Source organism: Plasmopara halstedii, assembly GCF_900000015.1.
Source record: "Plasmopara halstedii genome assembly, contig: Scaffold_2904, whole genome shotgun sequence".
Lineage (NCBI taxonomy): Eukaryota > Oomycota > Peronosporomycetes > Peronosporales > Peronosporaceae > Plasmopara > Plasmopara halstedii.
Genome location: NW_020189809.1, coordinates 260,026 through 285,928, shown reverse-complemented (window position 1 = coordinate 285,928; position 25,903 = coordinate 260,026). Strand labels below are relative to the sequence as shown.

Below are 25,903 nucleotides of genomic sequence, written 5' to 3'. Positions count from 1 at the left end.
AGCATAGCTGAGATCCATGGGCATAGGCCCGCTCGACGAGCTGTTGGAGTGTGCATTTAAACCAAGTCGTGCCGAATTTCAACATTCAGTGCCACATTTACCGCCTCTTCAAATGAGGACGGATGCACACGGAAAAATTCCATTCTGGTCACGCCAGTGCGGAGGCCTTCCATAAACACGGTCATTGTGACCGCCTCTGGGAGGGGATCTGCTGCCATCCCGGCAATGAGAGTTCGCAACTCTTGGACAAAGTCTACCAATTCCTTGTTGCTCTGTTGGGCGGCAAGGAAACGCGATCGCACGCGATATGCCTGATTAGGCAGCGAGAACAATCGTGAGAGCTGCAATTTCAGCTCTGCCCAGGAGGGAAACGCAGCTCCGACCGAAGGGCCGCACGTCAGTGCCCATTCTCGTGCTCAACCACTGAGTCTACACAGATTTAGTTGTAATCATATGTCGCTCCTCTGAAAGCATTCCTGGGTACGGCGCATGAACCTTTTCTCTGTTCAAATGTCGACGCAAAAATTTGAATAGAAGCTTTCTTCCTGCAAGGTTCACTTCAACCCCGATGCATTGACCTCTACTCATATTATGTACCTGTTTTTTATACATAAAGCAGCCACAAGACTGCCCTTTCCTCATCAAGTGTCTTTTTTAACATCTTCATCTGTGACCATCGCTTTTTTTGTTAAAGCAGACTCGAAAGTAAAATTTCGGCTTTTGAGTTGACAATCTTATGTAAAGTTATTTTTTATAAGGCATAAGCTTTATACCGCAGTGGCGACGTAAATGTTTGACTGACATAGATTTACCATTTTTCGAGGTGTGCGAAATGAATTGGTGGGTGCATAGTAAATGTACGACTATTATTTGCCTATTCAAAGGTTGTTGAAAAAAATAAAATACTTTTTCAAGCAAAGCACAGATTTATTTGGTCAAACTACGTCGTGGACTAGCTCAATATATCTGAGCAGATATCACCTGCTAATAGGAAGAACCTTTCCGATTATCATATTGACCTTAAACATTCCATCGCAAAAACTTCATGATTTTTTCAAAACTGGTCCAAACAAAAAGAAGATTCAATCTGTGACACGAAGATATCTTGCAAGCTAAGTGACGATCAAAGATATTAACGACAATGTTTCTGCTAAGCATCACTGGGTCATAGCATTATCATGATTATCTTTTTGTTGTCAAAGCGACACGGTAGCTGTATTCTCTGTTAACTAACTTTCTTGCTATTGTAAATTATCGAACTGGCGAAACTGTTACTTTATATGAGAAACCTCACGAAGAAACGATCGAATGTGCCGAACACCGGAACAGAATGCGAATGGGCTACGCCTATGAGAGACAGTTTGTGTGGGAGTATGATTGGCTCAGGCTCATGCGCTTTTAGGCGCATATCCCTCAACGCCTCTTAATAATTTGTCAAGCAAACGAGTATGTTTTTGACCACAGAGCTAGAATCGGAGATTTTGTGTTGAGGTGACATTGATTTCCAGAAATTATACAAGTTGATCCGCTTGAAATAAAATTGAATCCTCCCTGTTTCGATTCTGTTCAAATTAGAGAGCAATGCGGCATATGCGCAGCTCTGATTGTGGTAGAAAACGGCTTGATAAATTTGGTAGAGGGATATTAAATCAGTATACAATTTGGGTTAAGCTTTCATTTTCTGAACTTGTTCTGCCGAAAATTCAAGTATAAGTTTCTGGAGAGGAAACTAGAGAATCTATTTTTCTTTTTCTCCTAGCATTTAATATTTTCGTATAAGTGGTAAGATTATTTACTAAGCGATAAGCTTTTTATTCGATGAAAACAGAGACGTTATTTTTTTTCTATCTGAAGAATGTACATGCCTGGCGTAGCATGTGTAGTCGAAGCGACCAAAAGGCTGGATACATCGCCAAGATTTTCTTGAATTCAGCACATCTATGCTACCCTAACTAAGCTTTTACGATCGAGGGCTTTCACTGGGCAGCTGCTACCGTAACCTCTTCTAGTAGCGATGAATACTATAAATATGGCGACTAATTTTAGTATGGGTTCATCTTTAGAGTGGTGTTCAATTACAGAAGCACACTAATCATGACAATATCACGATTACTGTGGCCCACACTATACTCACTTTGTAGTACAAATAAGCCGATTATGGCGTTGATTGTACTTTGGGCAAACTCCTTCACTATTTGTAACATGTTCAAGAAGGCGTGCTTCACGAGTTGACGTAAGCGATGTTTACGTCCCATATAGGTTTTTATGGAGTATATGGCGTGGCAGTCTGGATATGTGGCTTCATGTACATTATCTATGCCGTAAAATCCAATTTCTTCGCTACAAAAATATAGTTTGAGCTTCGCGATTACATATGTAACGATCTTCATAAGTATCAATCTTTTCCAATTCAACAATTTTGGTGCTTGGTATGCTAGTCCTTACGATACGTATCCTTCATACTGCAAGAGTCACACGGTTCTTAATCAATCAGACAATACAGAGCAAGTAGAATCATCAAGGATGTGTAATTAATTATGTAACTGTTGAGCGTTTAAAACCGATCATTTAATATTTAGGTTACTGTATTATTTCTTATAGGTCAGCTGAACTGAACCAAGAGTGAACCCCACGTATGCTTTGCACGCTTGCTTGGCGCAGTAGATCTCGATCTTCCTTGCATCAATTAGCTGCAACATTTAATCTGAGTCATTACCATGATCGACGATGTGGCTCTTTTTGACCACGCTGCCAAGAAGTCATGGCAGTCGTTTAGCACCATGCGACGTTTTGTGGACGAAGCCGTACGCCTTGAAAACGCTAGTTGGCGTCTCTGGTTCATGCAGCGTATTCACATGATAACTGGTACTGAGTCTGGAGATGAGCCGGATGCTGAGGAAAACGGCATCTTTGCCAAAGGTCCACGTCCGCTCTGCGTTTACTGCGAATTACATACCGCAAGTCTTAGCTGTAACGGCTGCTGTCATGATGCCTATTGCATCAGTTGCTTTAAATTAATTCATAAAAAAGGGAATTTGGCTACACACACGGCTGTCAAGATTAATTTGGTAAGTGCAAAGTGCTGTACCTGCAGTCAAAGAAAGGGAAAAACGGAGACTTAATTTGTGAAATTGTGTTAAGCAGCACAAAGAGATCGACACAGAGTTACACAATAGCAGCGGAGCTTCGACTGTTTGTGATGATGGTGATCTATCTACAACGTCGCATTATAAGAGCTCCGAGGGAGATACTGGTGGCTCGAACAGCCCACATGGACCAAAATTTTCCATTTTTAACAAACCGTGGGAATTGCAAATGGACATGCTACTCCAGCGACTTATGATGAATAGTATGCACACTGAAATGGACATTAGGTAAGGTTCTGCATGAATATAATGCAGAAATAATCACGTGATGTTCTATATGAGTAACTTCGATGCTACTCTTAGTGTTTACAACATCGACAATCGACAGTCGCTGTTCAATTTGGATTCTGATGAAGCAGAGCAATCCTTGACCACAGATGATTCGAGCGAAGCGGAAGAAGACACACGACAGAAGTCCAATCAGGCAGTTGTTATGGCTGCTGTTGCTGCTGCTGGTCGACATCGAGCACATTCCATGTCATGCGAGGAAAGAAACCAATCGCCGGTATTGACGTCTTCATTGATTCATTCGTCGCCAACATCATCGGAAAACGGCGAAATTAAGCTACCAGCGACTCTGTTAGCAAAGGGTTTGCCACGAATCAACAGTCGTCGTCGAGATTCGCAAACTTGTGCGAACTGCCAAGGAAACCACATTACAGTGGCGTGTCCATTGCTTGAAAGTGCGCTGCTTCCTTCGCCTTCTCCAGTCGCATCAGGTGTTGACACAGTGCTGAGAAAATGCTTTACCACAATTCACAATAACAACATGGCTAACAGCACTCATGCCTTTCTGGGCGACGAAGTGAGTGTCTGCGGGGGTAGCAATTTTGGTAGCATGAAACAACGGCCGTTGAACCATACGAAGCAGCATGTGGACCGATTACCATTTGAAATGAACATTATTGCTGAAGACAACTCGATGGTTAGCGAGGATCTTGCACCGATGCTGAGTGAACTTGTCACTTCAAACGGAAGCAAACGTTCGTCTTGGCATCCAGACTCGTGGTTGTTATCCTGTTTGGCCACCGATTTGCCTACTGACGTCTTTGAACAACTACGTCAACATGAATTTGGTGAAAAGAATTGGTCGTTCTTGTCAGATCCTGAGTTGTATGGGCTGGCAATCACTGGTTATGTTCGCGTAAGAGTTCCAGGCAGCCAGTGGAGTAGACGATATTTGTCCCTATATCGTAATAACCTTTGGGAATACTTAGATGCGAACAAGACAAGTCGACCGGTAGGTCACGCTAATATATCGGAAGGATTGGTGCACCAGCGAAGCTCGACCGAGTTTGTTCTGAAGTACCATACTCAATCATCTGAAGTCTCTGCATGCGGTGAATTATGGCTAGCGTTTGAGTCGGCAAAACAGGGAATGGTGTGGAAGGAAATGCTTGCACATGCTGTCAAGCTGCAGATCGATGACTTGTTTGATCTCCACCCCGAATCGCCAACTCGATCATCTTCAAAGAGTTTTGAGCTTGGAAAAGGAAGATTTTCGGTCGTTCGTCGTGCTCGTCGAAAACGAGACGTGGAAAATGAATTTAAGTCACGTGATTGTGCTCTTAAGATCATTGAGAAAAATATTTTCTGGGATTTGGTTGCGCGTGAAACAGAACGCGAAGACACAGTGGTGCGCGAAATTCTGACGCAGAGTCTATTGACGGTCCGATCGGGCTCTTCATATTGTCCAATTATTCGACTTCAATCACTCTTTGAGACGCGCAATCATTTGGTTCTGGAGCTTGAACTTATGAGAGACGGAGATCTGCATGAAGAGATTGCGACAAAATGTACAGTGGATGAGATGCGTGCCTCTTATTTAATTGCAAGTCTCGTCCGGGCAATTGATTTTTGTCAGCGAAATGGCGTTGCCCATCGAGACGTGAAACTTTCGAATCTTGCGCTGGACTATCAGTGCAACGCCAGCGGCAAAGAGTTTGTAGACTATTATATGTTTTTCAGTATGGGTTGCATCTAATTGCGACTTCCTTATTGTTGTTGGGTAGGTTCGGTCTGATCAAGGTTGCTGACTTCGGGATGGCAGCTTTTATCCAAAAGGATGGAATGCTGAAGGGCAGGTATGATCCTTAGCGTAATCATATCTTTTACACATAACTAAATTGTTTCGATTTACATTGCAGATGTGGAACTCCTGGCTTTGTTGCTCCGGAGATTTTGTGCGCAGGTAAAGGTGAAGCATATCCTAGTGGCGTCGATATGTTTTCTGCTGGTGTGGTGGCCTACACGATGTTGTGTGGCTATGAGCCTTTCTTCGGTGTGAATAATGAAGAGCTTATTCAAATGAACAAGCTTGTCGACTATGAGTTTGAAGAACCAGAGTGGAATAGTATCTCAGACGAAGCAAAGGATATGGTGCGTACTGGATCTTTCTGAAATCGGTAGTTTTGCTCACAGTGAACAATACAATCAGATAATGCTGATGATGGAAAAGGATCCCTATAAACGCGTGACGCCAAAGGATGTGTTAAAACATCCATTCTTGCGTGATGCAAACATAACGCTTGACAACTTTCTTCAACACCAAACTCCAATTGATCTGACGCGATTGCTATAATCACGCCACTTGTCGATTCTCTGGATTATGCTGACAAAAAAATTCTTTATCGTGAGTGTTAAAAGCACTAACATGGTTATGCAAATTCAATCTATCTTTTCCTATTCCAATGTTGTACTATGTTGATCGATTAAGATATGCTTCTAAGGGAAATGATAAAAACTGCGCACATTCCTGAACAAAGCGAGCGTCAGCTAGACAGCGAAACTTTATATTGTCGAGCAACTGTGGTGGTGTCGTCCGTTGAAATAGCTGCATTCGAGTGAGTGTTGCGAGCTATTCACGACTTATGTCAGACAAGAACAGACATGATATTCACGATTGATAACTTACATGAGTGAAAACTTCTTCTCGCGTTTCAGAAGATAGAGAATCGTCAAAAGACGAATTATCAGCCTCAGCTTCAATGCGTAGATTAAGGTAAATGGCCAACAGTCGCTGTAATGTAAACACTCGAGGACCAAGAAGTAGCTGACTGATCTTCTGCTTCTTATTGCTGGTCATTACAGTCGTTGTATTTGTTTCACCTTTGGCATTTCTTTTTGCACGCTTTTTACGACGCTGTCCACCAGAAGAAGAGAGAAAACGCACGTCGGTTTCTTGAGGATTAAACGACGCCAGATACCCAGCAAGCACGAGCAAAAGGCAGTTTCGACTAAGATTTGTGCATGAAATTAGCTCAGACGGATCACCCACTTCATTTGTCAGCTTGTGATATCCAAAAAGATGCCGTCTCCGCGTTTTTAAAAAGGCTTGCATACGGCGTTTGGTCTCACGCTCAAGTTGAGCTTTTAATTTTAAAGCGTTTTCTTCTTGAACAGGTGATATGAAAAACTTACGAAATTCGGGCAGCAAGTGGACGATAGCAGCACGAAAGTCAAGCCAATCACCATCTGGAGTCGGTGGTAATAATCCATGGACATGCACTAGCCAAGTTCGAAACGATGGATTTGCATCACCAAAGCCAAGTTGCTGTACCAAAATATCTGCTAATTGACCTATAAACGTGATGAAGTAAGCATAATTACAACTTCTGGATGTCATTTCCTACTTCCTTCTACCTGGTTTGTACGGTGGAAAATGCACGTAAGCAGGGAAAAAGGGCATCACGAGTCGGTCAAAATCGAAAGACATTCCTCGTGTTATTAATATGATGCAGACCTCCCACGGCGGATATTCTTCAAATATCTAGTTTCATAACACAAGTGTTTCGCCATTAGCCTTTGAAGCATGTTGCACTAATGTCATTCAAACTAACGTTCATATTCATGATCTGGTCGTTTAGCGTACATGCGCATGTAATTAAAGTCCCCATTCCTCGGTCAAGCAATTTATCAACATGATCAAGTGCAAGGTATAAAACGCGTTGAGTCGGCTTGTTTTCTTTTGCTCTATTCTTCATAAATATATCGAGAGCTTTATAAAAGCTCAAAAAGTTGAGTGAGCTGAACTTGTCATTGTCGTGTATTTCATAAGTACTTTTGACTTCAGCTTTTCCAACATCACCAACATTCATCACATCGTCCACTTCACGATCTGTTGAAGACTCTCGTAATTGTGACAATGCTTCACGATATAATTCCTTAGCAGAGTAAATTGCGGTACAGTCTACGAGTGCGTACGGGGACGAGTGTGCTTTTAGTGACTGCGATACACCTAATGATTTGCCTGATGATGCACCACCATACACAATTACAAGCGGCAGTGGAGTCTCAAAAACATCGACGTTTAATCCTGCTGCGCGTGTCAATTCCGCCAATGGAGCCTCCCGACTGATCATTGTAGCTAATAATTAAATATCATCTTGTTAGATACTTAATTAATGCGTAAATTGTTCCTTAAATTTTCGGTGCAAAGTTTACTGAAAATTCGAACGATAGTTCGAGTTAGTTTTTCGTACATTGTGCAAAAGGAGGACACTGTCAAGGAAGGACAAGTTGTGGGAAATACTCGTGTTTGTTTAAAAATAAGGTTGTAAGCGGTAGACAAGCCATTACTACGATTCTCGATAAGACCCCAGCTTGCAGATGTTGCAAGTGTCCAGCTCATGTTGCTGACACGAAGAAAAAGTCAAAACCTGCAGTGATTGTCGAATAATTTCAAGAAGAGGATCGAGTTATCCATGTGAAGGCAACGATTTAGCTACAACATGGTGTGGTAATTCTCGCTACGGCTAAATCTCATTGATAGCATATATGCTCTGAGGTCTGATATCTATGATTCTAGTAGTAATTCGGCACTGAAACGGCGTGGTTTCGTGGCAACTTTTTGAACTAGGTTGGCTGTTGATTTATTGAATGACGTTTTTTTGTTAGATGACGAGCTTAACTCCTCCTCCGGTAATTTGTGATTTCGCCGTCTGCAATGTTTTGCAAATATCTTCTAGAGAAAATTTCTCGAGCGAACCTGTTTCTGAGTTAATGAGTGGAGATTAATGTTCTCAGGGACTACCCCGGTCACATCATTTAACCTATCATTAAAAACTCATTGATATTTCTCGCTCCGCACGGTGAGTGAGCCATACGCTAATGATGAATCAGAAGTACCGTTATATCTTGGCTTGAACGAGATGTCTGTAATTTCTAAACGGTCTTTCCTTCTACATATATTTTATAGTTACAGCCCTTGCCCATGTTAGCGGGAGCAGACCGCGACATAAAAACGCCAAATCCCTAAAACTTATCGGTGGGGACTTAAGCTACAGCTACTCAGCTAAGCGACACACTGAAGAACGCGGTAAAAGAAAGCCTCTTTGCATCACGGCTTGCTGTCGCTTCTGCCTTCCGAGCTTGGCTCAAGACACCATATCATCGCTTAGTATTTCGGACAATTCCATGAACTGCACATGACAATCGCAGCTTCAAGCCCGTGTTAAAAACGATAAAATTATTCCAAACCGTCAAAGTGCTTCGGTTTTCCACGGCTTCACAAGGCCCAGGATACTGATGTTCATCAACCCTGTTACGCGAGCTCTACATCTCCTTGGAACGGCCGCTTTTATGTTGTGGCACCACATACAGCCAACGTAATGATGAGATAAAAAGACGACTCAATGGATATTGATGAGGAATCCAAATTCATGTCTGAAAAATTCAGGTGGAGATATCACCACCAACTGAAATGATGGATGCAACCACTTACTCAAGGAGTGATGCGATTGCAATCTATCTCAATGTTTCGTTGGTAGCCTCTTCATCGACAATTCACGTGCTGCAATACGTGCCTCTCCATATTTCAACTGAGTCAGGTGCCCCACCAGAGAGACTAATCGTCATGTTGCGATCACGGAATACGACCGCCAGTACAATGCCGCTGCCGCACGAAGGTGCGACCACAAATCGCGCTTAATTTTAAGATGACGATGATACGCCAGCTTCATAGTTGATACGTTAGTATCATACAATCACGCAATCAACGGAGAGTGTGCCATTCAATGGGAGTAAAATCAACACGTGAGATGTTGTAGATTATAAAGTTGGTTTGAGACTTTTCTTGTCAAGAAGGACGGACTTGGTATTTGGTATGAAGCTAGACGTGTTGCACATGACTTAGCTAAAGCTTTAGTGCAAACTTCTTTACGACTAAAGCACTGTAGCAAAGTGATATTAATTCAACTAGTAAAGTCAGTATACTTTCACCATAGTCTATAAATTTGCGTGATGTGGCCATTGAATTATTGAAGGCTTGAAGAGATGTTATACATGAATTATATGTGCAGCTTTATATTCGGATGATCTGAACATACTTGCCGCCGTAAACGAAGTGATTCCATCAACGCAGAAAAAAGTGAGTGGCGTTTAAAAAGCAGCTCACGTGTGGAACAAGACCGCCAAAGACGTTTACCACAGATTTGGATTCAAGGCTCCAGCGACTAATTGTCGAAAACTTTGATTTCTTGATAGATTTTTTTGCCTTCATTTGAGCTACAACTTTAACTTGATATTCTTGCCCAATAGTCATTCCATTATCTGTCGATGTGGACCACACCACTTACAGGCGGAATTACTGTGAAAAGAGGCTGCACGCAGTATTTTGTTTCGCTAAGCCGCAATTGAAAATGGCTTCAAGAACTGCCGAATTATTTGATATGATGAGTGCCGCCATCGACGAAGTGGGTCCGTCACTACAGAAAAAAGTGAACGGAGTTATCAAGTTTGACATCGGGGGTGCTGGCGTGTGGCTTGTCGATCTAAAGAATGGCAACGGTAGTGTCAAGTCAGCGACTGCTAGTGAAACGGCAGATGTCACCATATCGCTGACGGAGGAAAATTTTATCAAGATGATGAATAACAAGCTTAACCCGCAGCAGGTGAGCAAAAGGTTATGATTTTTACTTTAACCAAGAGCTCATACGATATCTGAGTTGATGTAGGCGTTCATGAAAGGGGTCTTGAAGATCAAGGGCAATATGGGACTTGCTATGAAGCTGAACGTGGTGCTGGCAGCTACACGCAACTACATGAAAACGAATAAGAAGAGTATTATGCCTTTAGATGATACTGCTCCGGTACCGACGGAGAAATCAAAGTCAAAGGAAATCTTTAGTCTGCTGGGAGATGTGATCGTTAAAGATGGCGTTGCAATGTCCAAAAAAGTGAAAGGCATTATCCAATTTGACGTTACGGGAGCTGGCAACTGGAACTTAGATCTAAAAAGTCCTACGCCCGCGCTTACTGAAGGATCTAAGCAAGCTGATGTGACTATAACGGTCTCTGATGCCGATTTTGTCGACATTGCTTTAGGAAAGCTCAATGCACAGCAGGTAACTGCAGTTAAATTGGTGCAAACAGATGTAATCTCACTGACGCTTTTATGATGATCAGGCTTTTATGAAGGGCAAGCTTAAGCTTAAGGGCAACATGACGCTTGCCATGAAGTTGCCTGTCGTTTTTAACGCTATAAAGCCACAGTCGAAATTGTAACCTTGTGTATTGGCACCAGTATGAGTGAAATAGTGATTCTCATTTTTCGCTCAGTTTAGAAGTATTCTTCTAAATTTTATTGTTTAAACGTGGATATAACATTAATGGCAGCTCAGCTCTTGCGATAGCTCCATCTCGCGTTATTGTTAGTATACTAATAACATTCCTTGCGTACAAGAAATTTGTTGAAGTGGTCCACTCGCTACGTGCTAGCAATTCACCTCCCAGCTAAAAAGGCAATAAAGCGTCAATCACTGCGTCTTCGTCTTCACTGACTTTTTCTTGTTAACGACCGTTTCCCAACCATCTTCTGCCTCCTGTTGAAGAACAGCAGCCGCAGCCTTTTTCTTTTCTTTCTCTTTGTCTACGTCCACAGCTGACTTGCCAGAAGAAGAAGCAGTCAAGCGTTGCTTAGCCTTTGCATTTTTCTTTTTCTGCTTCAGCTTCAGCTTCCGCTTTTCAGCGCGAATGGCTTCCTCCTCCTCTGAGTCTGGGCCGTCCTACAATCAACAAATTCAATCTGCTTAAGTACACCCAAGCTGAAGTCGACATTTATGTCAGCGAGGTACGTACATCCACAAATTCTTCGAGATTAATACTAGACGCTTTTTCCTCTTCGGAATATGTAGGGACAAGCACTTTCTTCTTGCTTTTGCTCTTGCTCTTCTTCTTTTTAGCGGCGGATGAACTAGATTCCGGAGCTGCCTTGCTGCTTAGCGCTTTAGCAGCTGTCAGACCAATGGCAGCAGCGACAAGAGCACCGCCCACTGCAATCCCAGCGGTCGGGTTCTGCCCCAGTAATGATATAATTGAGTCGGCCATGCTTTATCCTGATTGACGCAACGGGGTCGGCGCAGCTATACGTCGGAATCGCGAATGCGGCACTAAAAACTGCAAAAACTATAAGCCACGTGGCTGAGATAAAGTGTGCAAAATGTGATACAAATTTATGTAGGCATATTAAGCATATCGTACTTAAACTTAAGTTTAGAGTCTTGTTTTTTTTTTATGTGGCCTTCACATCGTTCACATTCGTATTTAACAAACAGAAAATTAACCATTTGCTAGATAAAAAACTCAACAGTTTAAATGTCTAATTTTGGAAAACATGGGAAAGAAGCAGTGCAGTATAGGCACGAACTCAAAGAGAAGGAAAAAGTCGGAAAGTAGCGGCAATTTTGCGGTGTGTAAAACAGATGAGGTTCCGCCGGCACTTCGTCTCGATCCACTGCACACCATACTGCATGTTAAGCATCTGCACGACGAGCTGATCTATTCCTTGCCGTTTTTTTTATCGCGAGTGGAATGTCAGCGTGTGCGCTCATTTGCAGATCAAACGGGTTTTGAGCGCGTAACTCAGCGGGCCAGTCGGAACTACGCATTTCGAGATAATGACCGACTTCTGCTACGTCTTCCGGCGTTTGCGGAGCTGCTTTGGACGCGTCTACAACCACACGTTGTAAGAAGTTACGAGGGCATGCATGCTGTCGGACTGAATCCGGCGATAAGGTTTTACCGCTATAATGCAGGACAGAGATTTGGCTGTCATGTAGATCAGAGCGATGTTGATCGAATTACAGGCTACCACAGTCGCTTTACGGTACTTGTGTACTTGAACGACTCAACAGACTCGGAGCTGCAGGGTGGCCATACCATCTTCTACGCCAATGAAGCTGGTGAAAAGGAGGAGGTAGTGCTTAGTGTGACTCCTATGACAGGCTTAGCACTCGTGCACGGTCATGGCGATCGGTGCTTGTTGCACGAAGGTGCTCGAGTTACACGAGGGGCCAAGTATGTACTACGCACAGACGTCATGTATTCGCGAACCAAACCGTAGCTCATTGTAAAATCTTAGAGCCTTCGTGTAATATGTTAAATCTTGAGCAAGCATTAATCTCACGATCAAAAACATGTCTACTAACTCAGGCAACATAGTGGGAGCTCATCAAATTGATGACAGGACTTTGCTGTGTGGGCTACTAGTGACCTTGAAACGATCCACACGTAGAGAGGAAGAAATTTTACGTCCAGAACTTGCCAATGTAAAGCCCGTTTACCGTGCATTTTACGGCTATTAAAATGGATAAAGATGTCTCACATTTGTAAAATATTTCTCAATATTTTGCGTCCGGCTCAGCCACACTAGCGGCCAAACTAGTAGTGAAACCATGTCATATCTATCCGGTAGACGCCAATTCGCGTAGTCTTCTGGCGATGGCGTGAATGAACGAATTACTCTAAAAACAGCATCACTTCTGTAAACAAATACAAATTTAGCGCGGAAATGAAAAACTGTGCGTACCTCAATTTCGCTGACAATAACAAGCACTTTGCCAAGTGTGTGATGAACAACGTCTTCGCTGGATGCCGCTTCGGGACGACCAAGATAGTGGGTGAAATGGCAAAGCAACACCACGAGCATATTCTCGACGACAAACATCAAGCTGTCGGCATGGTATTCCAACAAATTTTCCAGTGGTTTGATCTCGCGCTGGAGGTCACGCCGACCAATTAATTGCTGTTGCGACGAAGCGGACGAAAGCAAATTCGAGCGACCCGATGCAGCTTCATTATTCAAAGCTGTCAACGCATCGACAAGCTGCTTGCTGGCCTCCAAAGCAAAAACTATTGAGTCAAAGCGGATTGTAAAGTCGTTAATCGACGGTGCATGGATCCACAAAGGGTCTGTAGCCGCTGCAAATGCGCGAGGGTCCACCGATGACATCGATGGAAATCGGCTTTCGTTTTGCATTTGCGTCTTGTCACTAAGGGACAACAACGGAGGCACTCTACCAAGTTTATTATCGTCCACAGTAAACATCATGCGTCTGACACAGAAGGCCACAGCGTTGCATAAAATCATTCTAGACGCATACAACTTTTCTTCGTCCAATAACGACATGTGAAGCAGACTAGCGCTTCCACTGGATTTCACAGCTGCACTCTCGCAATGCTCTAACAGCTTTTCATGTATGCCATACTGGATTGCATCGGTGCGCTGTTCATCAAATACTGTCTTGTGCCACCACGTAGAACTAGATACGTCGCTCATATCATCTGCTTCATCGCTTGGCGGCACAAGTCTTGTGCTAAAATACATAAATACGTGAAGGATCAGTTGTGAAATTTTCTCCCACTTTGCCGCCACCAGCGTTTGCTCACACAAATCAGTAAATTGAGTTACATAACGAAATACAAACGTCACATACGATACTTCTCGAAGAAGATTTATCGAGATAAGCTGCGACGGAAGACCACTCGCACACAATTTCAGCGCTGACGTGAACAGCTTTCGATTTTTGTAAACGAATTGAAGTATTTGGCTGGTAAGTGTCCGATTTTTCGGCAAAGAGGCGCAACATGCACTTAGCAATCGAGCCATGGGGAGCCACTTTCGATAGTATACAAACTCGATACGCTGGAAAACTTCCGCAGAAACACCAGATTGAGCACTTCTCTGTTGAAAAAGATGCTGCGGTAGATGCGTTGGCAGGTTGTGGACATCAGACAACACACGGATTAATCCACCTTCCAGCAAAGCTATGGCTCCGTCCCGTGTCTCAGCAACCCTGGCAAATAGCGATAAAAAGCACTCGTATATCGAGCCAATCGTCGTAGCGTCCATTCCATCAGACATCACTTTGCTTTTTACCATTGTCGAGCCGCCACTGCTTCGTTCGAAGACCGCGGCATCCATATCACTCAGCTTTTTAAGGATGTCAATAAAGTGCATGAGATATCCACGTTCACGGATAACTGCGACAACCAATGAGTTACCTTCAAACCCAACTAGAGTTTCCAAGGCAGACACGGCCAGAGCCATGCTCAAAGTGTCTTCGCCGTCGCTTGCATCCTTACAAATTAGATCAACAACCTGATTAGAAAGCAAATGTCGAATACGTTGTTCCTGACTGCGTGCAGGTATCGCAAGTCCAACATTAGCCAAAGGTAAATCTTGCACAGTGTGACTTGGGAGCATATGCAGCACATGAAGGATACAAGTGTATAACAGTGTCCGCGAATTACGTGCAGCAGACGGATTTCCAGTTGCTGCGGCGCTGCTGTAAACGGAACGAAAGAGCATTTCCAAAAAGCTCATGGATTGTTCGTATCGGCTTAATGGAAGAGCGCTCGAATGACTTTCGTCATCAGTATAGCTGAGCTGCGAAAAGAGCATCAGAGCATTCGTCGCAGCGATCTCAAATAATTGGGCAGCAGCACCGGTTTTATCAGTCAATTTACTAAGCACAGACGCGATTATACCACTCATTAATTCCAATCGCACTTCCTCGGACGCAAGAGCATCGGATCCCTCCCTCATAGTTGGCGGTACAACTGATTCGTGTACGCGAGGCAACACTAGGTAATCAAGCACAATAACCTCCATCAACTCGCGCAGTGAATTGAGCGAATGACTTTCGGCAGCAATTCTCTCTGAGTAGATGTTCCATTGTATAGCCCATTGAATTAGCCTCTCCACTGCTGCTTCAGTATTGTTTTTGCTACTGGTACTGCTTTCACCATCGTCATTCACACGAAACCTTTTGTTTGACGCAGAGTAAAAATCCTCTATTCCATCCTCGACTGCGGTCAAATCTAGTTTCTGAAGATCATGACAAAAGCGCTCAATGTCAATTTTTAGCCATTTATAATAACAACCCTGCCCCACAGCTGCAGTCAACTCTTCAGCCATGGCCACAACTTGCCGATTAACTGGGACCACGGGTGGCAAGAAGTGGAAAGTACACTCATCAAGCAGGCGCAGCAGCAGCATTTGTTCCTGTCGCTCAATAGCACGAACGTCGTTTCGGCTCCCACCCTCTGTTACGGACAGCAGCTGATGTATCAGCTTGTTCAGGTTTTTCATGCGCGGAGGCTCCTTCTGCAGCCCCACATGCAAGTACACTGCAAGCGTTTTGAAAAACCACCCCCGCATATTTAACTCGGCGATCATAGTGGCAGCTGTTTTTCTCCTTGATACATGGTAGACACTGCTAAATAATTGTATCTGAGACGCAAAAAAGTCATTTGGGACGCTTTCAAGTGCAGCGATAGCATCAGGCGAAGAAAATTCTTGCGTAACTAGACAGTAAAGTACATGGTGGCACCGCTCTGCTAGCTCTGGCGTCTCCACGCCAAAGTCTGCGTGCATCACTAAGGTAATTATAGCTTCAAGACCGGTCATTACATACGATTTTGGCAAGGCTGCATCCTTTGATGTTCCAGTTTGCTTGATGTTGCCAAGTAGTAAATGTGCCAGGTTAGGCGCAGGCTTGTTCAAATTTTCAAGTAGTAGGTCAAGGATGGCGCCACGAATAGAGGGTGGAGACGTATCACTCTCAAACAACTCGTGCGGGGAGGATAAGATTTGAGTATCTTGATAACAGTTTCTTGACTGAGTGCTTCCAGTATTCAGTCCCGTGACACTTTGCTCATTGTTGCTTTCAACCTCGTCCTCAACTTGCTCATCTTCATCGTTATCATAAACATTGAGTAGGCGATTCATGTAACCAATCATAATGTCTGCACCAGATCCGCTGTCAACAAGTATGCTGATAAGGTCACCACCACTAATGCGGGTACTGATAATACGTAAAATCGCTGTGGACAGATGTGGAATGTGTTTTGATTTAGAATATTTGATATACTTGACAATGTTAACAAGGTCAAAGCGATGGCGGCACAAAATGGTGTGCATCATCTCCACTTGCAGTCGATGCGAAAGTTGACGGTTGATATCGATATCTACAAACTGAACATCGTTTTCCAGCAGCAGCAATATAAGTTCAAGTGCATGTTGCACACAGCGCTCACGTAAGGAAGCAACTGCTGTGGTTTTGGTGAGGTACGTATCGCTAGGCTTTTTGGCGACGTCGATTACAAAATTTAGTGAGCCGTGCTTAGCCTCAGTTTCGCGTTTCACGATGTCAAGGCAGTAAAAAAAGGCATGCTCCAAATGCCTATCTGTTGACGTACTTTCCAGATTCTCAACTCCATCATCGCCAGAAATGATTGACAGCACTTTGTTTAGCAACGGATTGCTCGAAAGAAACCGAGCTAGAAGTTGATAAGACAAGCTGCCTTCTGTCGTAAAGGTATCCACGCTTCGAAGAAGTTTTTTGAAAATGGCAAGAGTGCCGTTCACAAGCTCCCACTTTTCTTCTTCTCGCTCATACTTTCGCAAATCAAACTTTAAAAACACATTGTCAAGCAAAAACTCAAAGTAATACTGGATTGCTGCAACATTGCCATCACCTTCGAACGACTTCCAGGCGCGAGGATTCTTAAAGAGCTCGTAGAGAAGCGTTACAAAACCTCTTGTTGCCGGATATGTTCTACTCAGCGATTCGTAGTGCTCAAGTTCATAACTGATATCTTCTTTTCCGTAATTCGTCGTGTCCCCAGTTGTGCGCAAAATTTGCAACGCGTCTACCTGGCGCCACACAAACGGCGCGATATCTGGAACACGTGCAAAGGCAGCTAATGTCTTCATGATTGAACCCTTGAGTGAGCTAGGAATGCGGCACTGCAGAAAAGCCACGAACGTTGGGATCGGAGACCAGTCGTGATTGTGAAAGAAGATCAGGGCCAGTTGCGAGTCTGCCAATACTTCCTGAATAAGTTTTTGAATGCTTTCTAATGCTTCCAACTCCTTAGGGCGAATGAAACGGGGTCCAGGACCAGCGGAACTTTTTAAGCCATTGAACGAGCTATGGCCAACTCCGATTCCCTGCGAAACACCACCAGGCATCAGCGACGGATATCCGGCAGGTTTCTCAGCATCAGTAAGAAGCCGCTGATACTTTGCCATTACAGCAAAGAAATGATCCCAACCAAGCTGTTGTGGATTCATTTTAATGTGATGAAAAGCTAGCTGAGCGCAATCTGGTCCGCGAGCGGCAGCAGCTACCAATCGAATGTAAGCCGCTAAGCATCCAGGGTTTTTGAGCGCGGCATCACGACAGGCGATTAAGAAGTCGTGGCAGCTTGCCCCACTCACGCTATTAAGCCGCATTACGCTCCGCCGCTGTTCCTTGTCGTTACTATTTTCGGGATTGGTGCTGTCATGGGAATCGAGGTGTTCATTAACATCACGCCAGAACGAACGACAAAACGTCGAATTACGAGCACACAACGCTGTTGCAAATTCAACTATATCTTCGAGGCAGTCGCCATCCCAAGCCACCACTTCACCGTCATTTTCAGACTGCAAAGCAGCAAGCGATGCCTTATCAGCCACCGTCGGTACAGCGACCATCATTTTTGACGAATATGTATGAAATAAAAGCTCAAAATGTCGTTCGTGAATGTAATATAGCTGCAAGTCACGCTTGCGATCTGGCACATACTTAAGCTGCACTTCCACCAAAGTATGAAAAACACGCTCTTCAATTGCCTTTTTGACCACATCAGAGGCAGCCTCTGCTTCAGCAAAGATCACGTTTCTACTGTTGCTGTTGCCATCGTCGTTTTCAGCAAGAAAGCCGGCCCAGGCGAGCATCCCAACGCTCTGAAGGTGCTTTTGTTCCCACTCTTCCTCGTATAGAATACGGTGTAGCTCCTTCACTACCGGGGCGTGTTCACGTAGGTACAACGCAGCACCGATCTCCATCTCCCCTGTTTCACGATCCAATTTTTTTGTTTTATTTTGAAAGAGTACAACAAACAGTGCCACCTGAATTGCAGTGATAGTTTGCAGTATGCAAGACACCTGTCTGACCGCTCCTTCGGGCGATGTTCCACCTAAGGAACCTCCTTCAAATAGCTCGGCAAACGACGAAAAGTTAACAATATGCGGTGAAACTTTGGCTACTACCGTTTGTAAGCGTCCACAGAGCATCTTGAGCAGATTAGCAAGCTTTTGTACTTCTGTAGCGAGCGTCAGAGTGCTGGACACAATGAAAACCAGACATTCGGCTACAAGCGTGTGCCAGAAACTCACGCTCTGTTCCATTTTAGCTATCTGTGCTAGTTGTGTGAGCTGCTCGTCATAAGCTGCTACCAAATTAGGCAGCAAGTTCTCCATCAACAACTTGTTAGTAAAGGATATTATGAATTGCGCGCGTGGTTTGTCTAGCTGCGTTTCTAGACGTAGTCGAAGCAGCTCCTTCAACAAGTGCAATTTATATTCCATTTCCGAGATCAAAAAGTAACGTGCTGCATTTTGAACCGAGTCAGCGATTGTGCCTGGTGCCAGTTGATCCGCGCGTTCCACCCACTCGCGCTGTTGCTGATCACTAGCCATAAACCAAAATTCAAAACACGTCTTTTCGCTTATACGAAACTCGTCGCTTAGCTTGCAAATTTCTTGTTGAATTAGCGGCGAAATCTCCACATGTTTGCCAATAACCTTGACTGCGTTGGCTTGAAGCGCCGCGCGCTCCGAGGTGCTAGGTGGTACCAGTGATAGAGGCTGTAAAAGATCCGAAGCAGCCGCCACTAGATTTGCCGTGAATTGCAGTGCATTTTCATCAGCCATGTTCTGTCCCACATAGGCCAAAAGGTCCTGATGCAGTAGACGGAAGCGCAATAACGGCGGGCGCCCGAGCGACAGACTCTCGCTCATATTGCCGATCAATTGATTGTATGGGGGGAAAGGGCTCGTACTTACCACGATTTTACCATCACTCTGATCAAAGCACACTGAATGCGGAAGCTGCGCACCTATTACTCATTTGCATCGCCCCTCTTGCTGACATGTGCAGTGTTTATCTCGATTGAATATTGCTTTATGGATGAGATGCCGGTCTCCGTGCCCTCCACGATCTACCGGATTGATAATAAGACCGAGATTAAAAACATTTTCAAGTGCTCAAGCATTCACTTTATTGGCTCGTATAATGAGTATTATGTGGCCTGTAAGTTTACGGTGCCTGCTCAGGAGAATCTCACGCTGCTGGAAATTGTTAATGTCAAGTTAGATAGCTCAGCGCTGTCGCCTCTATTTGGCGTCCATGCCGAACTAATATTCCAGCTGAATATGAATCTGACTTCGGTATCTATCCGCAACAGTCAATTACAGGCCAGTGCTGTTGATATATATGCCGCTTACTTATCGATTGACGAGCAGTCATCTATAAATGTATCGGCTCGTGGGCTCAAGTTTGGACCCGGTTATAACTCCTGGACAGCAATGGGTGGTAGCTATGGAGGCATCGGCGGTGCATCGCTTTCAAGTACTTATCAAATTTGTGACGATGTTCCTCCAAACGATTTTTTTCGAGCAGTGGGGGATGTATCAGCTAATATTGCTGATTTTCGAGGGTATGGTAGTGGTGGAGGCAACAGTGAAAGTCGGGGAGGCGGACGAATTCGATTGGAGACAGAGAATAATGTGGAGCTCAATGGACTTCTGCTAGCAAATGGAGGAAATGCTTGTTTAAATTGTTATGATAGTGCTGGTGCAGGAGGCACTATTGTTGTTGTTGCGAAGAGACGAATATTCGGTAATTCGACAGTTCAAGCGAATGGAGGAGACCCAAGTCGCTTTGACATGGAAAAATATTCTGGTGGTGGAGGAGGTGGTGGAGGCGGACGAATTTTTTTTGATTCCATGGACGCGGAGGAGTTGGCACCTGATCGAGTTGAAGCGTTTGGTGGCGGCATAAGCTTTGATAAAAACGCGTCAATCGAATGGTGCCAATTGGGAGGTGATGGGACCATTTTTAAACTGCAGCACTCATTAAAGAGCAACGAAGAGCTTGTTGATAGTGAGTCGAGGATCCAACGGCTCGATGGTAATGACACGTCAGTGAGTACATTACTTATTAAGGGAGCTCGGTTGGCAAATGTGGGGCCCATCAAGCGCATTCAACTTTTTGGATGCACACCAATTTTTCAGCAGACATCCAGGGGTGCACTTTTTTTGCCAGAATCACTTGTGCATTTATTGGTAAGCGGTGGGGCTACGGTGTGCGCTTCAGTCATCCAGCTGAAGGTAATTTTAAGTTTTGTGGCTTTAGTAAGAAGTGCACTGGCGCGATGTTCTGACTGTTTATGCTTTCAGGAAAGTGTTGGAGGCATGAATAGTTCAATTGTGGTAAGAATTTGAAAATGGTTTTGCCATATTCCAACAATGCACGCTTTGACGTCGTCTCATGATCCGTGAATGACAGCTCGACTCTGGATCAAAATTCACTATTCTTCGTCGCGAACAAATGATTCGTCTAGTGGCATCGCAAATAATGCTTCAGGTACGTTTTTATTACTCTGTAATCATACTCGTCTGACATTTCGCCTTACCGGTCAAACAGGGTTCCGTTGGACCGTCGCCACCTCACAAGCGGATCCTGTTCGACTTAAGTCTACTTGGGGATGACATATCGTTTGAAAATGCATTAGTCATGGTGCGTGTTCTATCAATCGATGCCCGTGGTGGATATTTTCTTGACAGATTTTCGAAAATTCAATTTCAAGCGCAAGTTAACATCCGAACAGAATCTTCAACCATAATAGACGGCTTTATTTACCCTTTAAACACTCTACTGGATCATACGCGCAATCTTGGCACGGGTGAAACTCCCTTAATAAGCGTGACTAGCCTCAGAGATGTCGAGCTACGCCCGCAAGCTGTGGAGTTGGGTAAAGTTGAGTTGCGAATTAATGCAGCTGGTCTAGGCCTCCTTGACATGCCATTCGATTCTCCACTTCTTAAATTGTCGATTTCAGCTGCAAATGTGTCGATCATCAATGTGAACAGTGGACCAGTGCTGGAATGCAGAGCAATTCAGCTTCAAGCAAATGCGTCTGCATGTAGAATATTGCGAGAGTCAGCGCACCATGATTACTTGTACTCGATTAATGTCTTTGCTTTCGAGGAAGCTAAATTAGGGAACATTTCAGCAGGGTCCATGATATTATGTTCTGACGACAAAATGACAATCGAGGGCGCAATTTCTAGCTCTTATCTTGGGTGCGGCTCTGGAATAGGCCCAGGTAAGAGCTTTGTCTTTGGCGAAGCTAGCGGTGGAGCCGGTCATGGTGGAAGAGGTGGAAATGTCTTACCTGGAGGTAGTGGTGGTGGCGCAACCTATGACATTCCAAAAGATTCTTCCCTGCAGTCAGTGGCTAGTCGGATTAATATACTGTCTGACGAACAGCATTGGCCTATTTGGCCAGGTAGTGGTGCTGCAAATGGAGATTCGTCGGGTAAGGTCAGTGGGGGCAGTGGAGGTGGCATCATTTACATCGGTTCAAAGATGCTTAATCTTACTAAGTCGGCTATAATTTCTGCACGGGGCGGAGCGGGCTTTAAGGGCGGGGGTGGTGGATCCGGTGGATCACTGTCACTTTTTATTGCGGATATTGCTGGTGGAGGTGCTATTGCGCTGGAGGGAGGTGCTAGCTCGACATCTCAATCATCTGTTAATAGTGAGATCCGAATGCGGTCTTTAGTATGGAACCCGATTTTACTTCCGACTGAGATTGATGAAGACGAAGGAAAGGTTGGAGGTGGGGGCGGGGGTGGAATTATTAGTATTACATATGTTGATACAACAAATGATACAACTGCTGGCAATGGGGAGAAATTTATTCAAGACGGAGGGCATATTTCAGTGGATGGAGGGGTGAGCACGGGAGGTGAGAACGGCGGTCCGGGTGTCATGGCTGGTTATAACTGTCTTCCAGGACGTGGTGGTGTTTTCTGCTTGCCTTGTCCGGGTGGAACTCATAGTCCTGGGCGATTTTCGAAGTGCTTTCCGTGCGAGCCAGGTACTTGTTCAAGCCACGCTGGTGCTGTTAAGTGTGATACATGTTCTGTTGGCCATTTTAATCCGGAATTCGGCAAGAAAGATTGTCAGAAGTGTCCACTGGGGTCATTTGGTGCAAAGTTGGGGCTCAAAAAATGTGAGTTATGCCCACCTGGTACATTTGCAGGCTCGACAGGAAGCACCTCGTGCTCTTTTTGTCCTATCGGTAGTATCACTACTGGGTCTGGTCGGAGCAATTGCACTTTATGTGGAATCGGAGAGACTACAGCAACAATAGGGGCGACTGTTTGTGGTTCATGCACGAAGAAACCTGTACACTCAGAATTTAATATGCGTGGTAATTGCTCATACGCCTGCTACAAAGGGCGCAATGGTCTCGATTGTCTAACACCCTTCGAGCGATTCGTTAATCCTATTGGTGGCCCAGTTGGCTTCGTCGTCCTCGTGTTATGTATGACGAGCTTGATTTTTGGGGCATGGGGCTTTCTTTCTCATCGAAGCTCCGAATCCGAGCTTCGTCGCTATGCACGGTACAGATCACAGAGAATGCGGGACGAGTCATCACTTAAAACACTTACACGCAAATTGACCCCTCGTTTGACTGACCAAGATTTTCAGTCCCACGTCGCTCGTTTATATTTTGCTGGAAATAACCACCTCAAGAGTGCTTGGCAACTTAATCCATATTTTTTGCCTAAAAACCTTTGCGACATCGTTCAAGAAAGCACATACGCGAACTTTGCCGCGACGTGCAACAAACTGGTGGAATGGAATCCTTCAAATTGGGAAGGCTGGCTGTATCACTTCTTACTCGCTACTGTTCCACCATTAAGCACGCTTTTTATGCGAAGGCGTCAGCTACATCGAGTTATGAAGCTTTCCCAATATACCATGCAATATGGTGGTCGATTTTTTCGTGATGTAAACTTTCGAGTGCATGGCACACAACTAAAAGTTGGGTTTAGCCCAGATTTCTCCCTCTGTTATTTTGACGTTCTTATTTTAAAATCAAGTTCTTCGCTATCATTGAACCTGGTAAAGTTCCAATCTGTAAATTTTGAAGACCAAGTGCTTGTGGTTGGTGGTAGTGGGTCATTCTTCAGGCCATATCACCTCGATACCAACGACATAGTTGTGCGCGCCATTCCGTCCCGTCTTGAATTACTAGAACATAACTTTTGGATTGACTTTGTGGCTGATCTCAATGAAAAGCTGCGCGTGCTACCACAGCCATCATCTGCTCTCCGTCGTGTGCGCGAAGCTATAAACGTGTCTCGTGATATTTTTATGTTTTTGAAAGAGTTTAACGCGAAGCATGTTAAACATGATTTTTCTGTGACATTCGGGATATTTTCTGCTGATTTTATGGTTGGTGCCGATGGAAATAGTAGTTGTTTTAAACCCATTGCACTTGAAAACGTCGACGAAACCTTTGCGTCATTTCCACACGAACCTTTCAAGCTGGCGTTTCGTGTCTCAAGACTAAATTTACGTGTGATGCCACAACCAATGAAATATGACTCGTCAACATCCGATCCACATTTTCTTCAATTACGTTCCGAAAAGAACGACTATGCGAAGGCTGTAACAGATCCACGGTCTACGGATTTTCGGTACTCACGCATTAGGATGGAAGCTCTTTCCGCACATCCAACACGTAATTCGCTCGAAAATATCACTGACGACTCTAGTGATGATAATGATAGTCTCATACCAAGAAGAAAAGCTCAAAACACCTGCAAGGTGCAGCAATCGAGAGCGCTTTTGTCATTACTTATGTTGACAAGTGGCACAGTGAGAAAATTGCTCATTGGTCTCTGGTCACCAATATATCCACTTTTCCGTCTGCGCAACTTACCACGCTCTAAGCTTCCTATCCGGTGGTCATTTCCTGTAGTGATGGTGGTGCTTCTGATTGCCGACATGGGCGCTGTATTTTATATTCTTGTGGAATATTATTGTGTACAAGTTCGAGACCCCACTACGGAAGAGTCGGGCTGTTCTCGGGTACGTGTGTAGTCCTAATAAGTTGTACTTGCTGCTTTTAATACTGTGTATCGTTGACATCCGCAGACCGCGCTGTGGTCATTCTTAGGAATCTTGCCTGCAGCAGCCGCTGGGTCACCGATACTCGGATTGATATTCATCACGAGAAAAAGTGTCTTTTTTGGGAAGTTGTTCACGCTATGGAATGCTAGCTCTGTTGTTAATCAAGTAATAGCTTTTGTTTGCGGGCTCGCATACCTGGCTTACATACACGACGACATCCTTCTTGTGGCGGTCGGAGGTGTGATTATCAAGTACTTGGAAAAGGAGGTGGCAGTGCGTTGCATCGCAGAATACGCAAGCCGGCGTACTTTTCGCGGGTGGCGAGGTCTTCATACCACGCGAGACTGGTATGATGCTGCTTATACACCTTTAGTTCATTACGAACGTTAGAAGTAGATTGTTGCTTTTGTATGTACATAGAGGTATCTCATGTTGTGACAATAAAGTACTGTGCAATCAGTACGATAATATCTAAAGCTCTTTTTACACCGTAAGTACTTCGTTTAAAATCGTCGCGAAAATACCTTCATATAGAAATATGTGATGATGAAGACGATGACTAGCATCGCCACGAGCCAAAGGGATGTCCATAGACCGATACTATAAGCCAATTGCTTTTTCAATTTAGCATTTTCACGATCGAGCAGTGCCGTGTTGTGCTCTGCACTTTGTCCCACTGCGTCTAGGATCTTTACATCCTCTGAAAGCGACTGATTAATGGTGTGCGTCCTATCCTTTAGCTGCTTTGCCAGTGATATCATCTCCGACTGTATGGATTCCTGCTCTTCACGTGCTACCGTTTCGGATGCACTCGTTTGACCTCCCGATCGATCCACTAGTCCCAGTCGCTTTCTAATTGCTTTAGTTGATAGCTTTTCCTCATGTGGAGCAGCAACCTCTAGCATTGATTTGAAGTCATCATGACTTAAGTCGGTGCGAATCTTGGGTTTTGGTAAAAGTGCCTCCTTCTCTGTAATTTCACTGGTAAATGTGTCTTGTTCGGGGGGATCTAGAGCAGTGATAGACTTCATACGCTCCTCTTGCAGCTTAACGATCTCCGATGCTCGCAAAACTCGGCCCGGCATGAAAGAATCTGTATTACTCTGAAGCAAAGCTATGTCACTTACTACTCGAGTGAGATCTGCTTCAAAAGGCTTTAATTCGTCGCTGTTCTTGAGAAGCTGCTCAAAGTGCATTGCCAATTGTTGATACTGATCATTCCGCCACGTCAGCAAACATCATTGGGAAGCTGAAAATGGTGCAGGGAGATATTTACCTGAATAATTATACTACCGTCATACTGCTGATCCTTATTGGCCTTGTATCGTGTCCACGCTGCCAAAAAGCGACGGCAGTTTACCACATCTGCCATCTTGATTGACTTCCGAACCGAAAAAGGTAAGTTTTTAGAAGCGTCTAATAAAAAAATACTTCAATCTAAAACTTTGATAAAAGGAATACTCCATTACGAAATCTTCGGTAAATTTAAGTATT

The 25,903-nt window shown here is 44.3% G+C and overlaps 9 protein-coding genes across 9 annotated transcripts; 4 read left to right on the top strand and 5 right to left on the bottom strand.

Annotated features, from left to right (window-relative positions):
* Positions 1-2,717: 2,717 nt before the first annotated feature.
* PHALS_05499 (camk camk1 protein kinase) lies at positions 2,718-5,727 on the top strand (the record flags this gene model as incomplete). The annotated part of the gene is made up of 6 exons (XM_024719051.1): positions 2,718-3,068; positions 3,145-3,374; positions 3,450-5,087; positions 5,159-5,230; positions 5,294-5,525; positions 5,584-5,727. The coding sequence occupies 6 exons, from the start codon at positions 2,718-2,720 to the stop codon at positions 5,725-5,727; spliced, it is 2,667 nt and encodes an 888-aa protein (XP_024584388.1).
* A 117-nt stretch (positions 5,728-5,844) lies between these two features.
* On the bottom strand, positions 5,845-7,507 carry PHALS_05498 (hypothetical protein F443_13895; the record flags this gene model as incomplete). Its single annotated transcript, XM_024719050.1, has 4 exons — positions 5,845-6,003; positions 6,061-6,725; positions 6,789-6,915; positions 6,986-7,507. 4 exons carry the CDS (start codon positions 7,505-7,507, stop codon positions 5,845-5,847), a joined length of 1,473 nt encoding a protein of 490 aa, XP_024584387.1.
* A 1,099-nt stretch (positions 7,508-8,606) lies between these two features.
* Positions 8,607-9,762, bottom strand: PHALS_15095 (uncharacterized protein). The gene has a single exon (XM_036407188.1). The coding sequence runs from the start codon at positions 9,685-9,687 to the stop codon at positions 9,499-9,501; it is 189 nt and encodes a 62-aa protein (XP_036263436.1). The 5' UTR covers positions 9,688-9,762; the 3' UTR covers positions 8,607-9,498.
* A 22-nt stretch (positions 9,763-9,784) lies between these two features.
* PHALS_05497 (scp2 sterol transfer family protein) lies at positions 9,785-10,649 on the top strand (the record flags this gene model as incomplete). Its single annotated transcript, XM_024719048.1, has 3 exons — positions 9,785-10,036; positions 10,100-10,489; positions 10,551-10,649. The coding sequence occupies 3 exons, from the start codon at positions 9,785-9,787 to the stop codon at positions 10,647-10,649; spliced, it is 741 nt and encodes a 246-aa protein (XP_024584385.1).
* A 251-nt stretch (positions 10,650-10,900) lies between these two features.
* Positions 10,901-11,471, bottom strand: PHALS_05496 (uncharacterized protein; the record flags this gene model as incomplete). The annotated part of the gene is made up of 3 exons (XM_024719047.1): positions 10,901-11,149; positions 11,223-11,263; positions 11,339-11,471. The coding sequence occupies 3 exons, from the start codon at positions 11,469-11,471 to the stop codon at positions 10,901-10,903; spliced, it is 423 nt and encodes a 140-aa protein (XP_024584384.1).
* A 286-nt stretch (positions 11,472-11,757) lies between these two features.
* On the top strand, positions 11,758-12,486 carry PHALS_05495 (2-oxoglutarate and fe-dependent oxygenase superfamily protein; the record flags this gene model as incomplete). Its single annotated transcript, XM_024719045.1, has 1 exon — positions 11,758-12,486. One exon carries the CDS (start codon positions 11,758-11,760, stop codon positions 12,484-12,486), a length of 729 nt encoding a protein of 242 aa, XP_024584383.1.
* Positions 12,487-12,826: 340 nt separating this feature from the next.
* Positions 12,827-19,215, bottom strand: PHALS_05494 (nuclear pore complex protein nup205; the record flags this gene model as incomplete). The annotated part of the gene is made up of 2 exons (XM_024719044.1): positions 12,827-12,886; positions 12,952-19,215. The coding sequence occupies 2 exons, from the start codon at positions 19,213-19,215 to the stop codon at positions 12,827-12,829; spliced, it is 6,324 nt and encodes a 2,107-aa protein (XP_024584382.1).
* Positions 19,216-19,296: 81 nt separating this feature from the next.
* On the top strand, positions 19,297-24,799 carry PHALS_05493 (Insulin-like growth factor binding protein, N-terminal; the record flags this gene model as incomplete). The annotated part of the gene is made up of 7 exons (XM_024719043.1): positions 19,297-20,586; positions 20,656-20,688; positions 20,765-20,842; positions 20,903-20,940; positions 20,991-20,995; positions 21,066-24,367; positions 24,434-24,799. The coding sequence occupies 7 exons, from the start codon at positions 19,297-19,299 to the stop codon at positions 24,797-24,799; spliced, it is 5,112 nt and encodes a 1,703-aa protein (XP_024584381.1).
* A 113-nt stretch (positions 24,800-24,912) lies between these two features.
* Positions 24,913-25,781, bottom strand: PHALS_05492 (Predicted membrane protein; the record flags this gene model as incomplete). The annotated part of the gene is made up of 2 exons (XM_024719042.1): positions 24,913-25,620; positions 25,686-25,781. 2 exons carry the CDS (start codon positions 25,779-25,781, stop codon positions 24,913-24,915), a joined length of 804 nt encoding a protein of 267 aa, XP_024584380.1.
* Between the last annotated feature and the right edge of the window lie 122 nt (positions 25,782-25,903).